The sequence below is a fragment of the Marmota marmota genome, unplaced genomic scaffold, assembly GCF_001458135.2.
Source record: "Marmota marmota marmota unplaced genomic scaffold, marMar, whole genome shotgun sequence".
Taxonomy (NCBI): Eukaryota; Metazoa; Chordata; class Mammalia; order Rodentia; family Sciuridae; genus Marmota; species Marmota marmota.
Window position 1 is genome coordinate 13,596,206 of NW_026000101.1, and position 18,026 is coordinate 13,614,231.

The 18,026-nt window shown below is 46.7% G+C and overlaps 1 protein-coding gene across 1 annotated transcript in view; it reads left to right on the forward strand.

Annotated features, from left to right (window-relative positions):
- The window catches only part of Gabbr2 (gamma-aminobutyric acid type B receptor subunit 2), a 352,128-nt gene that overhangs the window by 212,103 nt on the left and 121,999 nt on the right, over positions 1–18,026 (forward strand). The window contains exon 7 of the mRNA XM_015492500.2: positions 3,255–3,491. Coding sequence (XP_015347986.1) covers positions 3,255–3,491 — 237 coding nt within the window. The remainder of the gene's footprint in view (positions 1–3,254; positions 3,492–18,026) is intronic.

Here is an 18,026-nt window from a genome sequence, read left to right on the forward strand (position 1 = left end):
TTTACTGGCCTAGTACTCTAAATTTTGTCTTCCCAATACTGTGGAATTTCTGAACAGTTCTGCTTGTTTCCTTCACCCTCTTTGACTGGCTTCTTAGCCCCTTGCTTTATTCAGCTTAGTTATCAACTTGTTGAACTAAAAATGCCACTCAAAATGCAAGACTTCCTTCTCTACAGTTCCTTCCTCTAGGTCCTTGGCCCTGCAAGTCTGGCTGTGTTGGTATCCCTGCACTACAGTTTTGGAGTCCCCTTCCAAGGGCCTCTGGAAGCCCTGGTTCAGTGTTTTCTGTCTCTGTAGTGCGCTTCCTACTAACTAAGCAGCAAGTCCCTCTGCAACAATATCTGACCCACCTCAAAGTATTTCCCTTCTCTCCAGAATGTTGACCCTTCCCCTGACTGTCCTGGTAAATTTCTGAGGCCTTTAAAAACTATTTTCATATCTTTTTCTGTTGCGTTAAATGCTCTTGATGGAAGCTTTGCTGTTTCATCCCAGTCATGGTAGAGTCTAAACTGAGATTACTGAGCCAGGAGAACTCCACCTTGGGGTGGGGTGAGAACATCCTTGGCTTCAGCTCTCTGTGGGGCTGATGTGCATTGGAGGGAGCAGATGCCTTCCTGTGGCTCCATAGGAAGTCGTAGCACATGGAACCCAAGTCAGGGAGGCAGGTGTCGGCTCTGCCCCTGGAAGAACATTCTCATTGCCATCAGGCATTCTTAGGCAAAAGCTCATTCTGAAGAAATAATGAGCTTCCCAACCCTGAAGAGGCTAAGGAGGGACTCAACAAACATCTAGAAGTTTCTATTGTGAGGGTCCAAGAATCATATTGCAGGAGGGACTCAATGGTCATCATTTTGTATATACTTGAAACCTGAAATTTAAAAAAAAATACAGATGTGCAATTCACTTATCAACATAATGAAACAAAATATGGCCCCAGAATCTGCATTTCCAATGAGCTCCCCGAGGGATTGGCTAACTGTAGTGTGGGAGCCAGTAGCTAAACATGCCCTGGTGCTCCTTCCCACCAAAGCTGTGACTCAGACATCCCATCCATGCTGGGCTAGAGTTCAGACAGTTGTGGCCCTAGGGATGCAGCTGAAGCTATTGAGAAGGGTGTGTCCTTGTCTTCCTCTCTCTTGTTCCCAGGAACGGGAATAGGCTAGGTTCTGTTGGAACGACAGACCCTTAAAGTTTAGTCACATCGTGGGCTAGCAAGCTTGTGTGGGCTAGCCTGGGAACCTAACCACTATTTATAACCTAGTTTCTGTGGGGAAATATGTTCCAAGTTTTAACAACTGTCTTTCAAAAATATGCTGGAGCACAACTTGTCAGTAAGGGGGACTGTCTATATAAAGTTAGTTTCTCAGAAACTTTTATACCGCACAATAAACTTGACCCCAAAGGATGAGCAATTAATCAACATTCAGTGTCAAGTTTACAACTGAAGAAATTCTTCTGCCCTGAATAATTGGAGGCTTGCTTTAGGAACAACTATTACTGTTTTCTCCGACAATTACGTTTCTTCTGCTGTCATTGCTTGGCCCAAGGGAGACTGGGTTGGCGTCACCTAGGAACAGTGATGAATGGCTGGGATATAAGGTGGTAGCAAGCACAGCAAGAACAAGGTCACCTTTCAGCCCAGCTACACCTGTGTTCCATTCCAAGGACTCTACTCAGAAATGTGGTCAATAGCCATATTCCTGCTGTTCTTGGCCCTGCTCCTGCTCCTTGTCCCAAGGAAGAACAGTTTTGTAAGGTAGAAAAGAAATAGATTTATAAGTGGCACATGTAAAAAGATAGGGGCTAATTAACAATAGGATATGGGCCCCCTTGTTGTACATATAGACACACACACACACACACACACACAAAACGACACCAAGAAAGTTTTAAAAATTGTAATTAGTTACCTCCTAGAGAGACCATATGGGCAAGGTTAGAGGATCATGGAAACCTTGAAGGACACTGGAGGACCGTGGTCTGGTTGGGACTGTCTAGAAGGATCAAGTAAATATGGTCACTAGGTTGAACAAATAGAATTCAAAATGGTCACTGCTGTGGTTTGAATAAGAGTCCCCCAAAGGCCTGTGTATTAAAGGCTCAGTCTCTGGGGTGGTCCTGAGAGGGGTGGTGGAACTGTGAGGCCTAGTGGAAGGTCCTCAGGTTAATTTAGGGCATACCCTAGAAGGGGAGAGTGAGGCTCTACCCTTTCCTCTTTCTCTTCATTCTTGGCTGGTGATATGAGAGGTTTTGCTCCACCATGCACTCCTCACCATAGGAGGCCAAAACAATGGGGCCAGCCAATCATGGACTGAAACCTCCAAAACTGTGAGCCAAAATAATTCTTTTCTCTTTTTAATTTGATTATCTCAGGTATTTTGTTGTAGTGATGGTAAACTGACTGAAAGACACCACCGTACCCTCAGATACCTTTGTGTCCATCAGAGAAAGCTCATAGGAACAAAATCCAGAGGCCAGAGACAAAGTACCACATTTCTTTCATACTTAAGGCAATTAATTAATAAACTAAATAGCCAAGTAATTTTTCAATACCTTTAAAATAGCTGATAGCCAAATTAACAACCAGAAATGGACCCAAATCACTTTTTTAAATCAAAGAAAATATAGGCAAGTAATAAAAGATGGAAAGATAGCAAGACGCACTAAAACAAACCATTAAAAGATGTTAACTATCACCATAGCAATATGGCATAGGGAAGAAATTTAATTAAGAAATAAACTACTGGTCAGTATTTGAAAGGTGCTCACTCTTGTTATTAATAGGAGAAATGCAAATTAAAATTAATTTTTTTTCTGTCAATGATTTTTAAAATTAAAATACTTACTGTCAAGGGTACAAGGAAATGGATACATTGATACACAGTGGGATATCACCTTTGATATTTGGGATTAAGTGTAAACAGGTATGCCCCTTTATTTTGTAAACAGAGAAACTGAGGCCAAGGGTCTACACAGGCATGTGTGGGGTCCTGGTGATGTGTTCGGTCCTCACAGAGCTTCACTCCAGTGGGTGAAGGACAGGAGGTGGAACAGCCCTGTCCCTCCCTACCTCTGTGCCCTGTGCCAACCCCTTGCTCTGAATCAGTTTTCTCATCTGTAAAATGGGAAGAACGATGGCATCCATGTCCTGAGGTGCTTGTGAGGATTCAGGGAGGTGACCATGCTGGGTGCAGAGGAGGCCCCTGAGTGCTGATGTCCCTGCTGTAACGCGTGACCCACCCCTGTCTTTCCAGACTCCGCAGCAGTACGAGAGGGAGTACAACAACAAGCGCTCGGGTGTGGGGCCCAGCAAGTTCCACGGCTATGCCTACGACGGCATTTGGGTGATCGCCAAGACGCTGCAGAGGGCCATGGAGACGCTGCATGCCAGCAGCCGGCACCAGCGGATCCAAGACTTCAACTACACGGACCACACGCTGGGCAGGATCATCCTCAACGCCATGAACGAGACCAACTTCTTCGGGGTCACGGTCAGTCCCGCGCCTCTGTGCTCTGTTTTCCTTAGTGTCCTTGGGGGACAGGCAAGGCTGGAGGAGGGGCCGTCACCCACCTTCTGGTGTGTAACCTGTCCTCTCTGTGGGCCATGGGGTTGCCGGGTGTTGGACGGAGGGGCAGGACTGCTGTGCTCGCTGACACACCTGGAACCGCCTTTCATCACAGGTGAGTGAGAAAGGACAGAGAGAGTAGACTTTACCTGGGTAGGTGCCTTTTACCACGAGGTGGGGCGGGGAGCAGGAGCTCTGGCAAAGGCAGGTTCAAGTCCTGGGTCTTCCCTTACAAGCTATCCTCTTCCAACTATTGAAGTTTCATTCATAAAACGGGAATAGGATCTGTTTTGCAAGGTGCTTAGAAAGATTAGCTATGGCGCATAACAACTTGCTAATACTTGTGTAAGCAATTGGATCTGGGCCTCCAGTTTTTTATCTAAGGAGTGGGAATAATAATAATGTATGCAATGGGGCTGGGGTTGTGACTCATAGGTAGACCTCTTGCCTAGCACATGTGAGACATTGGGTTTGATCCTCAGCACCACAAAAAAAAAAAAATAGGCAAATAAAATAAAGCTAAGAAAATTAATATATATATATCTTGCATGGAAGCTGGGAAATTAGCATTAATAATGGCTAATATTTCTTGAATGCTTATCAGGTGCTCCATACTATGTAGATTAGACTCAAGGATATGTTGTGTGTGGTGCTTGGTATCCAGGAAATGCCAGCCATGGTTACTGTTAATAATGGTCTCATGGCATCTTTATGCCCCATAGAAGTAGGTCTTGTTATTATCCCTTTTAAACATGAGGAGCCTGGAACTTGGAGCATTTAAGTTACAGCTAATCAGAGGCAGAGCTGATACTTGAACCTGAGTCTGGCTCTTAATTGCTGCATTGTTACTACCTTCTGGTAATGGAGTCATTTATATCTCCTGATGATGTATTTGCCCTTCACTCTCCTCCCAGAAAATAGAGGACATTTGTCTGCAGAAAAGGTTGGATGGACTAAAGTGCTGTCCTGTGTTCCATGACTCCTGTGAGTCATTTAGAGAGTCAGTGAGTCTGTCTTGGGGTATTCAGGGAGCAGATAAGATGAGCTGATTGTTGCATATCTTCAGTGTCTATATTTGTGCATGGGTGTACTCAGCTGTGCTATTGTGATGGACAGGCTCTGTGGGATGCTGGGAATACCCAGTGGTGTGGATACCAAGGGAAGATGTACTCCCTACTGCAGAGCCTGTGGTCCAGATACAGGGACAAGATCTGGACAGACTGACATGGAGAGATTAAAAATGCTCAGTACCAGCTGGGAACACTGATACACACCTGCAATCCCAGTGCCCCAGGAGGCTGAGGCAGGAGGATCACATGTTGGAGGCCAGTCTCAGAAACTTAGTGAGACCCTAACTCAGAGTAAAAAAAATCAGCCGGGTACAGTGGTGCATGCCTATAATCCCAGCTGCTCAGGAGCCTGAGGCAGGAGGATCAAGAGTTCAAAGCCAGCCTCAGCAACTTAGCAAGGCTCTAAGCAACTCAGTGAGACCCTGTCTCTAAATAAAATATAAAATAGGGCTGGGGATGTGGCTCAGTGGTCAAATGCCCCTGAGTTCAATTCCCAGTACCCCCTCCCCCCAAAAAAAAGAATAATAAAGTCAGTGGTGGCTCAGTGGTAGAGTATCCTTGGGTTCAATTCCCAGTACCAAAAAAAGCAGGTGGAGGTAGAGACTGGGGCTTGGTACCTTGGAAGAAACTATGCAAGCGGGGAGGCTTTTCTGTGAATTTTGGTGAAAAAGTCAGGGAGGGCTTTCTGGAAGAGGTGCCTGTCAAACTGTGCCTTGATGGGTGGGTGGGAGCTGGACATGCTGGCAGCCTGGCCACCAGGACATGATGAGTGGAGAGAGGTGGGGGCGGGCAGGGGGGATAGTCCCCTGGGTCAGACACTGGGAAGATAAGTTGGGGCCAGTTGTGGAGGGACAAGCTAAGGAGCCTGGCGGAGATCTCATAGGCCAACCACTCCCAAGATGCAGCCAGTCACCTGGGGCTGTGAGAAATGCATTGTCTTGGGTTCCAATCCCAGCCAATCAGCCTCTGGGGGTGGGAACCCCCACCTGGGGCTCAACAGCCTCTCCCAGATTCCCATCAGGCTTGAGCTCTGGCTGCAGGGGAGGCTTTGGTTTTTGCTACAAAAGAAGTGAATTTCCAAAAACCCCTGGGTGCAGGGACCCAAAGGTGCTGGGCGTCCACTCCCATGGTGCAGAAGTAAAGGCTCCATGTAGTTATTGGCCAAGTGTGTTTTTATAGCACAACCTAGATTCAGGCTGGAAACTTGAACAGCTCGCCTCAGTCTAGGGTTTAAAAAAAAATCTTTTTATCCTCAGAACCCCTTGTTATAAAATCTCACAGGAGCTCAGTATATAAAACAGACAAAAGAGGAACATATCAGGCAGCAGAGGAGCCAGAGCCCCACCTGTTCTGTCCCTCTCCCCCACGGCCATCTTGTGGCCCTCCAAGAACCCCCAGAAAGGCTGGGCAGAGCACCAGGCAAATTACCTGCCCATCCTTTCTCCGCCCCACGTGGGCTGAGGCTCTGAGAGGGGCAGCATTGGAGCAGGGCCGTTTCAAGATGTGGGATGCTTCTTTCAAACTTGGCTTCCCATTTAGTAGGATGAATTCACAGTAACCCAAGTCAGGGTAGATGAATAGACAGCTACAGAATCTAGGGACCGTTTCGCCCGTCTCTCATGATCTTCCAAGTCAGCGTTTGCCTGGGTGCCTGTGTCGCTTCGTCAGGGACCATTTATAACCACTTGTAAGCGCTCCCTTTCATCGAAGCCAAATAATACATAATCCCCAGTTGATGAGCAATTAGATAAGGACTGCCGAAAGCGCTTTCCAGGGCTCGGAGATGAATTTCTTTTTAATGGGAAATTCCTTGACACCTGTTCCAGTTTGTGACTCAGAATTCAGGGAATATCAGACCTGAAAGCTGTCCTAAAAGATCCTCAGATTCAACACCCTCATGTTATCGATGAGTATCCGAGGTCAGAGAGGGGAAATGACTCTGTCAAAGTCACCTGGCAAGATGGTTCGGAAGAGCCAGCATGGTCACCATCGGGCTCTACTCAGCTCCACGCCACAGCCCTCTGGTTGCACCACTGTGACCTCAAGTTGAGAGGGCTGCAAAGGAAGACAGTCTGCACCTCGTTTCCTTGTCCCCTTGTCACATATTAATATGTACTTGGCCCTGGTTGCCAATGGGTTTCATTAAAATTGTCTTCTGATCACAGGAAAAAGAACTTCTTCTGACAAAATAAAATGTGTCTCTGTGGTCCAGGGAGACCGCAGAAGGCCAAGTTCAACTATCAACAAAGAGTTAGAAAGGAAAGGAACAAGGAGAAGGAAATAAATTGAAGCATTTGCCATTTGCTGAAGGTTTTCATTATGCAGCACACGGGGCCTCCATCTTTTCACTCTCAGGCAGACACTTTTTTCCGGGTCACCCTCATTCAACATGTTTACTATATGGAAAATCGTTTAAACACATTAAATTAATTATATCTGTGACTCAATTCCAATTGATCCAGCGTGCATAGTCTGCTGGGAGCTGGGCCTGTGCTTCCTGGTCGGCATGTTGATGGAGAAATTTCTTCTGCATCCTGGGCTGAAGAGCCAGCTTAAATTGGGGCCCAGGTCTGTATTCTCTTCTTAGGGGCTCCCTTCCCAGTTATTCTCCAACACCCGGAAATGGGCTTTCGACAGCCTTGGGACACTGCCCACTTCTGATTTCCTGAGTGTGCTGTTATGATGTTCAGTCCTGTGATTACGTCCCTGACCCCCACCATGATCTAGAAATCTCAGATGCTTCTTTCCCTCTTCTATCAAACAGGCAACTGGGAAACTCAGGTTGGAATTGACTATTTAAGTCTTAAAAGCTCAGAACACTCTGAGAATCCATTTTCTGAAAGTGATAAGGGCTTAGAAACAAGCTCTGCAGAGTTCATCTAGGGCAGTAATCCCAAAGTCTGTATCCTTGAGAATCTCCCAGGGAGTTTCATTAAAATCCAGGTGCCCTACATAAGCATGGTGTGGCCCATGCCTGCAATCTCAGTGACTTGGGAGGCTCAGACAGGAGGATTCCCAGTTGGAGGCCAGTCTCTACAACTTAAAAGACCCTAAGTCTCTTCAATCCTCAGCACGACATAAAAATAAATAAGATAAAGGTATTTTGTCCACCTACAACTAAAAATTTTTTTTTTAATTTTTAAAAAGGGCTAAGGAGGTAGCTCAGAGGTAGCCTGGGTCCCCACTGAAGAATTTCTGATTCTCTAGTCTTTCAGTAAGACGTAGGAATTGACATATTAACAAGCAGTCTGGGAGATTCTCAGTAACCTTGAGAATTGCTGGGCTACACACACACATATACATACTTTTTGGTTTTAACCCTATCAGCAATATATTTGTTCCTACATTCATTCACCCCTTTATCTACTCTGTGCCAGGTGTGTGTAGTATAGACGGACCATGGTCTGGCATGGTCTCCACCTGCAAGAGTACTCCCCATCCAGTGGGGTGGTAGACAAGTAGAAGAATAATTGCTGGGCAATTTGCAAGGTCTGTTCCAGGCCCCTGGAGGGAAGATTGTGTTTTGCTTAGGGCAGTAAATACCAAGGAGCAGTCATCCATTTTCCTGGAGTTCAGGAAGCAAAACTCAACGCACCAATAATTGCAAGGTTCCCATTCTGTGGGCACTCACCCTGTGCCATGTGCTGGGGGCAGTGCTGCAGTGCCAGGTCCCCTATCCCCACTTCCAACATGTCAGTGTACAATAGGGCTGAACAGATTCTTCTAACTTGGCTTTCCTTACAAAGATGCACTAAATTCATTGACAGGAGACCAGGATTCTTCAAAACATGCCTGGGAACATTTGCTGAGCATTCAGGTCAAGATCAAAGCCTTAATTTTTTCAGGTAAAGAGTGTTTATTTGTTCCCAGTTTCCAGGCTGTGAAAACAAGCATGGTCTCCCAGGTCTCAACGTGGACAATTCCTTGGGGTATGTCAGACTGAGATGATACGGCCCTAAACATAGTACACCCCCTTTGGTAAAGGTTTCTTCTTCTCAGTCTTTTAAAAGGACATCACTTTTAGTTGGTGGTGTCTACACCAGCTAAAACAACAGAATCTCGGTTTGCCCTATTTTGACAATGTGATGCATGTGAGCATTTTCCCAGAGAGCCCCTCAGGCTTCGAACCCCGGTTTGGGTGGGGCTGTGAGGCTTCCAAGAGCATCTGGATACAGAGAAATGGAAAGAAGCTCCTCGGGAAAACTTCCACTGTGAAAACGGGGTTTGCTTGGGACTAAACTATTTTGCTGAGATTGCCTCTCACTCCCAGGCTCCATAGGGAAGCCATCATAGCTTGAAAGGGAGTGACCCAAAGTTCCTCCAAGTAATAGACCCATCCTTCATCCTCTCTGCTCAGCTTCTCAGCCAGCTGTAGGTCTGGACCTTCCAGCACCACATCTGTCAGGAGAGGCTGGCCCTCAAGCTCCGGGCAATCACCCCTGTTGGCTGTTATCTTCAAACCGATCTCACCAAGGAGGTGAGGCTGATGGCAATTGCAGAGTTTATTGATCTATTTGCTTTTGTTGCTAGTGAAGAGGAATCTAGCCTTGGCCAGTGCAACTCTTAAGGTTTTCATACAAGACTTAAAATTAAAAAAAAAAAAAAAAACTCAGCCAGGCATGGTGGCAAACACCTGTGATCCCATAGGCTTGGGAAGCTGAGGCAGGAGGATTGCAAGTTCAAAGTCAGCCTCAGTGTATGTCACTTATTATTGTCAGGTTTATTTTTTTCTATATCTTTAAGGCTTACAACAGGGTACCTGGGACACAGTATGTACCTGATAAATATTGGTTTAATGGACAAGCAGTTTCAATAATTAATGACCCTGTCATTACTTACTGAGGCCCTACGAAACTCAGCAAGACTCTGTCTCTAAATAAAATACAAAAATGGGTTGGGATGTGGCTCAGTGGTTAAGTGCCCCTGAGTTCAATCCTGGGTAAATCTCTACCAAGACATAAGTACAGTCCACACTCAGCACCCACACCCCTACCAACATTTTCCCTAAAAAGAAAACCTTATCAAGTCAGTTGTTGGAATTTCAAGGACTTCAAGTAAGGTAGGTAGCCAGAGGAAGCCAGCAGGTTCCTCATCCCAAGGGTGTTCCAAAGCTGCCCCTCCAACTCTGTTCAGAGCACCCCCACCATTGCCTGGCCTTGCTGGGAGTCTGCAATTGTGTATATATTGATCCAGAGAACTTTGCGCGCGTGCCAGGACACATGCATGTGTGCACATATGCACACACAAACGGTTCCACATCATCCTGGAGAGCTGGCCCTCTTCTCCTGTCTGTCTGACCTTGAGGGGTTTTGGGTTGACCCTTCAGGACTGAAGTTACCTTTCAGGCTTCCCACATCCGCATGTTTGTGTCTTATATTGACATCATCGTTTAGCTGTTGGATTCTTTGGGAGTTGAATTTGAGTGAGACGAGAAACAGCACTAGGAGCTCTATCCAAAAGTGGATAAATACCACCAATCCGGGATTTGAGCCCTGCTGGGCTGGGCACCGTCCCTTCCTGACCCCTCCATTGGCATGTCATGACCATGTTTCCTGACCTTGCACTCCAGGCTGTGCCTGGAGAACTTGCCTGAAGCTCTGCAATAGGCTGATTGTGATGTGTCCTAGAAAATAAGGTGACCTTGGGCTGGCTCCCAGCGTCACGATTTCCCACTGCAAGGTCCCACTCTCATGAGCCTCTGTTTGGCCATTGCCTACGATCAACAGCAAACCCTTTCCAGAATTTCCTCTGTCCTTCCCTTGTCCCCACCACACCAAAAACCCAGAGGGTCACAGTGGGATTGCATCATACCCACACATACACAAACTCCACTAAGGCACTGCCTTGAGAACCCTGTCTCTCTTCCTCTGTCCTCTGGCTAACCAGTCCCCCCTCAAACACAGATTGAAATGCACTGTTGCCCAGCATAGCCATGATGAGCTGGAACAGGAATTGCAAAAAGAAAAAAAAAAAAAGCCACAACCTCTTAGAGCTGTGTGATCTCAGGGAAGTTCTTTGCCTCAGTTTCCTCATCTGCAGAGCAGAGGGAAATATATTCTACTTTAAAGGGTCTGTGTGAGAAATAGCAGTAGTGTTTAGCATCCAAGGACTTCATGCCATTATTAAAGTTATTATCATCACCGCTGCTCCTATGATGGGGATTTTTCAAGGAACAGAGTTTCCAAGGCTCCAGTCCAGCAATATGCAGCATGGAATCCAGTGACCAAGCATCACATTCTTACTAGGTGCCAGTCTGTTCCCATATGTGACCTCATTTAATTTTATCAACAATAAACAAACCTCCTAACCTGCACTAGGGTGATAGCGGTTAACATCAAAACAGAGCCAAGTGGAGTGCCTGCAAGCAGACACGCTTTGGAGCTCTCTGCCTGCTGCCATCCACTCTAGGGATTTGAAAGTCACCCTAGAGGTGGCAGGCATCTGCTCACAGAACTCCCTCCTGTCTGGCTCAATGCCAGTCAAGTTCCAGCCTCCCTAAGAAGGGCCACTGAGAATTAGACACAAAGACTGCTACTGTTGGCACCCCATCCAGATCTCCTGGCACCCTCTTTTAGGGGTTTGGCTGGTTCTTCCATCCCCCAGCTGCTGCAGGTGTACCCACTACTGGCTCACAGTTGTGGTCTTGCCTAAGCCATGTCCTTGAAGGGACCTGCCAGTTAGCCACTCTCATGGTCTACAGAAGGACTGACATGTGGTCTCAGGGCCTTTGAACCTGCAGGCTCCCCAAGAATCAGCCAAAACTGATGGAGCTTCCCACTTCCCAGCTTGGGCTGCACCTTTTTCTGCACCTCCCATAGGTTCCTCCTGAAGACATGTCCCTTATGAACCCCACATACTTCTGGGAGACTCCATGTTAGTTTCCATGGAAAATTTAAGTATTTTCAAGAGGAAATTTTTACTAGAACCTAATTGTTACCTTGTGTTGAATTTGGACCTGAACCTTCCGACCCTGGGTAAAAGCTTTCTGAACTCTCCTCCCTCCTGCTCTGCACACGTCCCTGGCACCCCTCCTGTTGTTGCCAGCCTCCTGAAGTGAGTTAGCATCTCCCAAATAAGCAGGTGCCACCACGCTCCATTTCTCTGACCCCTACAGCAACTCACCTGGGGCTTTGCACCTGCAAAATTCCATTGTCTCTGGTCACCTTGAGGCCGCCTGCTGGGAGTGAATCCATATGCGACTGGGAGACTCCACCAGGCTCTTCATCACTGTTGTCTTCCAGGCTCCTCTCAACTCAAAAGCCATTTTCAACCCTTCCCCTGATGAGAGGTGACCATAAACGGTCGTCAGGACCTGGAATTCTCGAAACTGCTAAAAGCGATTGATTCCCAAATTCTTTTTTTTTTTTTTTTAATTTAATATTTATTATTTTTTAGTTTTCGGCGGACACAACATCTTTGTTTTCATGTGGTGCTGAGGATCGAACCCGGGCCGCACGCATGCCAGGCGAGCGCGCTACCTCTTGAGCCACATCCCCAGCCTGATTCCCAAATTCTTGATGTGATTCTGGGTATCACTTCATTCATGGAGTCGTTCGTGTGTGTGTGTGTGTGTGTGCGTGTGTGTGTGTGTGTGTGTGTGTTGGGGGTCTGGGGTCTCTTGCTGAATCCTTCCTGAAATAGCAGAGAAACCCATCCTTTCCCTCCCCCATCCTCTCATGTCTCCCATCAGCATCTCTCTGGGGTTCAAATCCCAGGCCTGAGGGGAGGAGGAGCTGCTGATGGGCCCCCCTTGACTTCAGACTGTCGGGAGCTCTTCCAAGAGGTAATTACTAGTAATAAACAATAAGGATAATAATCGCATCCTTGGTGTGTGACTACCCTGCTATCCACTGTCTCCCCTCCTCCGTTCAATCACATGCTAACAATAGCAGTCGAGTAATGAGCTCCTACTGTATGCCAGGCAGCACCCTCAGCACTTTACATATGTCACCGTGGCCTGTGATGCTCAGGTCAGCCACGTGTTGACCGGTGCATAGGTCCCAGAGTGCTCCTCTTGGTGGGCTACATCTGGTCCCCATCCCTTGAGCCCCGTCTCTGCCCTCCTGTCCTCCACTCAGTGAGGACTTTCCTGACTCCTCCCCATCTGCTCACTCCCACCCTTCATCCTTCCACTCCGTGGCTACACTTGTCTGACATCCAGCATATTTCACTTATTTATTGTCAGTTTTATTTTCTTCTGTATCTTCAAGGCTTAGAACAGGGTACCTGGGACACAGTATGTGCCTGATAAATATTAGTTAAATAGACAAGCAGTTTCAATAATTAATGATTCTGTCATAGATTAAAGAAAATAGACTGAGCAAAGATAAATAAATAATTTGCCCCAGACTCCTCAGGTAGTAAATGGGAGTTGATTGAAGGCTACTCAAGCCCCTGTTTTGAACTATTTAAGATATTTTGATAATTCAGCATTCCCAGCTCCCCCAACAAACCAGACCTAGGCCAGGCAGGAGGAACGAGATGTACAGCTTTGTCCCCAAGGAACGCAGGTGAGATGCTTTGGAGGGCGGGCAGGACCAATGTCCCCTTATCAATAGTGGAGTTTACTGTGTTTTCTGCTCTGAATTGATCATTTGTGTGTCTGTTGGCCCTGGACACTGGACAGTGATCCTGTGAGCCTCCTGTGGCACCGGTAATTGTCTCTGTGTACCTGATGTCTTGAATAAGACCTGGCTCTTAGTCTATGGAATTCTTATGTATTCACTGAATGAATTAGGTGATCGCAGTGCAGAGAGGTGACATGGCTGTGTTGGGGTCCAGTTGTGCTGAACTGGTAAACCGGGTCCCAACGTCTCAGGTCTTCTCACTCTAATGCAGTGGCTCAGTCTCCAATTCTTGCATTCCTGGGCATTGCGCGGCTGCCCCTCCCCCACCCACTCAAACACAGTCACCAATACTGCAGAAGGAGAATCTCCTCCTTCTGCTGTCAGATAAATTTGAAAGATCAAAATAATGTGGCTTAGCAATTTGTTTGAATTGATGCCTAGCCTTCTAAAGCTTGCTAGTTTGACTTCCACAAGTCAGGGGGAAAAAAATAGCTGTTATTATTTTTGTTTTTAAATGAAAAACAGGTAGGGGAGTTTATCACCCTCTGAGAACTTGGACAGAAGCCCTGAGTGCAGACTTTGACCAGGTGCCTGAGAGAAACAAAGAGGATGAGCCCCAGGAAGAGCTGGGGATGTGGTGGTCATAGTAACGATTACTATAACAACAGAAGTGATGATGGTATGGATAGCTCGCAGTTTTGAACGCTGGGTACTCTGTTAAGCTCTTAACTGATTATCTCATTTAATCTTCACAATGACCACTGTTATGATTTGAGTTGTATCCCCTGCCCCAGAATTCATATGTTGAACTTCTAACCCACAGTGTCCCAGAATGGACCTTCTTTGGAAATTGGGTGGGTGCAGATGTAATTGGTTAAGCCGAGGTCTTCCTGAAGTAGAGCAGTATGTTATAATGGGTGTCCTTACACAAAGGGGAAATTTGGAGCCTGATACACCAGCCGGGAGAAGGCCATGTGAAGAAGGCGGCAGAGGTGTCCAAGGAGACCAACGTTTGTGGCAGGAGACAGGTACAGAAGCAGTTTCCCCAGAGCCCTCAGGAGGAAGCAGCCCTGCCTATACATTGATTTTGGACACCTGGTCTCCAGAAATGTGAGGCAATACATTTCTGTTGCTTAGGTCATCCAGTTTGTGGTCCTTTGTTAAGGCAGCCCAGGGACTAACATAGCCCCACAAAGTGGAGACCACCAGTGCTTTGCAAGTAAGAAAACCAAGGTTTAATATGTCACCAAGTGAAGAAACTGGGATCTGAATGCCAGCAGACTTCCTTTCACCCTTTATTCTTTTCTTTTTCTTTTGTTTTTGTAGCAGAGATTGAACCCAGGGTGCTCAACCACTGAGCCCCCTCCCCAGACCTTTTGGTTTTGTTATTTTGAGACAGGTTGCTTAGGGCCTCACTAAGTTACTGAGGCTGGCTTTGAACTTGTGATCCTCCTGCCTCTGCCTTCTGAGCTGCTGGGATTATAAGCGTGCACCGCCGTGCCTGGCTCACTCTTCACTCTTAACCACTGTCCTGCGCCAATGAAAGCTCGCTCCCGGCCCAGGAGGGCTAGAGGCCCCCACCCTCTCCCTTTCCAGGCGAGGAAACTGTGGGCTTTGGGAACCTGCTGAGGAAGAGGTGAGGCCGAAGCCAGGACACTGGCCCCTTGCTGTAGACCAGCGGGCTTCCGTAAGCGTGGCTCCCGGCAGGGCCACAGCATGGCCATTCCTGGGGGAAGCTCCTCAGGCTTCACTCGCCTCTTCCCTCTCAGGCAGGGAGGGTGTTTTCCAACCTCAAGTTACATGGTTTTATTTATTCATATATTTTTAAATAACCTATACATTTTTTTTTTTACATTGCAAGAACAATATACCATTGTAGAAAACATAGAAAGTACAGACAAGTATCAAAAGACATCAAAGCCGGATGCGGTGTACATACCTATAATGCCAGTTATAGGATTGTTGGGAGGCTGAGGCAGGAGGATCACATGTTCAAAGCCAGAGTCAGCAACTTAGTAAGACCCTGTCTCTAAATAAAAAGTAAAAAGGGCTGGAGATGTGGCTCAGTGTTAAGCACCCCTGGGTTCAATGACACATGCCTATAATCCCAGTGCCTCAGGAGGCTGAGGCAGGAGGATCGAGAGTTCAAAGCCAGCCTCACCAAAGCGAGGAGCTAAGTAACTCGGTGAGACCCTGTCTCTAAATAAAATAGGGCTAAGGATGTGGCTCAGTGGTCGAGTGCCCCCTGAGTTCAATCCCTGGCACCCCCCCCCCAAAAAAAAGACATCAAAGTCACCCATAACCCATCATTCAGACAAACTCATGGGGTCTTCACTCAGATGTGACTTTTTAGAAATTCCTTTGCTATGTATTTTCTTCTATCACATTATTAAGATTTTTCTATGGCTAGGATTTTCATCTTTATTTATTTGCTTATTTATTTTTGGTGGTACTGGGCATTGAACTCAGGGCCTCCCACATGTTAGGAAAGCTCTCTACTACTGAGTTATGTCCCCAGCCAAGGTTCTCACTCTTTAAAATCTTGTCATTTAAAAAAAAAAAAACATGACAGACCATGCATAACACAAATATATCATTTTGGCCATTTATAGGTTCATGATTCAGTGACATTAATTACATTTTCACTGTCCTGTGACCATCACCACCACCCATCTCTAGAACTTTCTATCATCCTAAACTGAAACTATTTACCAATTCAATAATAACCCCAATTAGGCAGGATCATTTTAAAGTTACTACTTCTTATGGGAGAGCTGATTTTTTATAAGTATAAGCTATATTTTTAATTTTCTAATATTTTTAAGGATATCGTAAGTAGCTTTCTATCTTGATTTCATAGGAAAATCCAGATATTTGCAAGCTACCTCTGACCAAATAGTAGCCTAGCAAAAATTTGCCTGCCTTTGCCTGCAGAAACCTGAGAATATATGTTTGAAAGGGTTGAAACTATAGTGAGCAAATATTTTAAGTAAATAAGCATTTGTGATATCCCGCTGTTGAGGAAAATACTGAGATGAGATCCTAGATGCAGATGAGCTGGAAGAGCACCAGGGTATGTCCTGCACATTCACATTTCTCTCTGTGTGAAGCCAGAATCCCCCTTGGTGCACACGTCAAGGTGTGTTAGCCAGCCGGCTTGCTAAGCAGGAAGGAAGTTTCTAAGATCAGGGGAAGACGGTTGACATAGATTCCAGCCGACAAGATGCACGCTTTGAGCCCTAATGGATGCCAGCTCCGCCTGCGTGCACTGATACGGAGGTCACTCGTTCACACTCCATGTGGCACTCTGGTCCCGCCTGGCTGATGGCCAGCCCCTGTGTGAGGAGAGGAAGGAAGCTTGGAAGATCCATTTTCTCGTGGAATTACCAACCCTCATTGGTCCCTCACCCACCCCCATGTCTGTCTTCTTTTTGAAACTACACACAGTTCCTGCATAAACCAGTTATTTGCAAGTGAAGACCTGCAGCCTAGAGAGGACACTGTGCCTTGTGGATGGGGAAGAGGGTCACAGTGAGGGAGGGACTGCAGGGGAGTCCTTTGTCTTCTAAGTGGTGTGGAGTTGTTGAGAAAATGGGCTCTGGAGACAGGCCTCCTGGGTCCCCAACTAGTTCCACCTGCTCACTGGGTCAACTTGCACAAGAACTTGATCTCCGCATCTGCTTCCTTGTCTGTGAAACAGGGATTGTGCTGAAACAGGACACTGTAGTTTGTCAGAGAGTGTGCTCTGGAAATATACCTATAAGGGGGTGATGGTGGCAGGACAGAGTAGATGGAGAAGCTGTCCGTGGTGTGGTTGCAGCTGAGCTACAGGGAACCGTGGAGCTAGGGTGGACAGGGGCTGGATCTCAGGGTTCTCAGGTCAGCCATTGCTGCTCTGGCGGGGCCCTGGGATGGAGTATGTCCTTGGGCAAGGCAGTTTCCTCTTGGCAGAGGGTAATTCCCAGTTGAGACTCTGAGGCACTGGAGGATGTTGCTTTTGCCCTAGGAGGGGAGGTGGGCACAGCCCCTGAGGACTCCCTATAGATAACAATAGGGCCTACCTTAAAAGGTTGTGAAGATTAAAGGCATTTATGCATGTTAGGTGGCTGGGGCATAGTATGTGCTAAATTAGTGCAAGGACAAATGCATTTAAAGAACAATGTATTTGGATACTGGCTTCTTGGTCTTCTTAGACCCTCAAGCCCTTATAACTAATTTCCAGAATATTCTGGAGTTGGTGGGTCCCACACCACTGCTTCGATTGAACTTAACAGCTCCTGCCATCTCCAGTAATTCACATTCCCACATTCACATGCTCATGAACACAGGCACCTACCCATGCTCCTAAATATGCAATTTATGGGTCTTCACATTCCTTGTTGATAAAGCTGTTTATCAGTGTATTCCAGTGGCTTTCAAACTTGTTTTTCAGAAGGGATTGTACACAGAAGCCCAATAATATTGCCCCTCCTTTAACGTTGACATTAGCATTAGCATTACATTTACTTCCCTCCCCCTCTTCCTCCCCCTCCCCAAAGTGCTCCTTGTAAGACATTGCTAACCATCCCTCTGATTTAAAAATTAGGAAGCAAATATGCACAGGACCCAAGAGGAAGCAAAATCTTAATGTGGAGCCCGTGTGTGAGCCCTCAGTTCTGCTCACCTGGTCAGGCTCCCCAGAAGGCCAGGAGGTAGGGCCCACCCCCCTGACGCAGATGCACAGGCAGGGGACCTCTTAGCCAGCACCCAAATCCACACTCTGTATTTTAACAGAGATTTGTTTACTTTAACGTGTACTGCAAAAACATAACTCTCCCTTTACG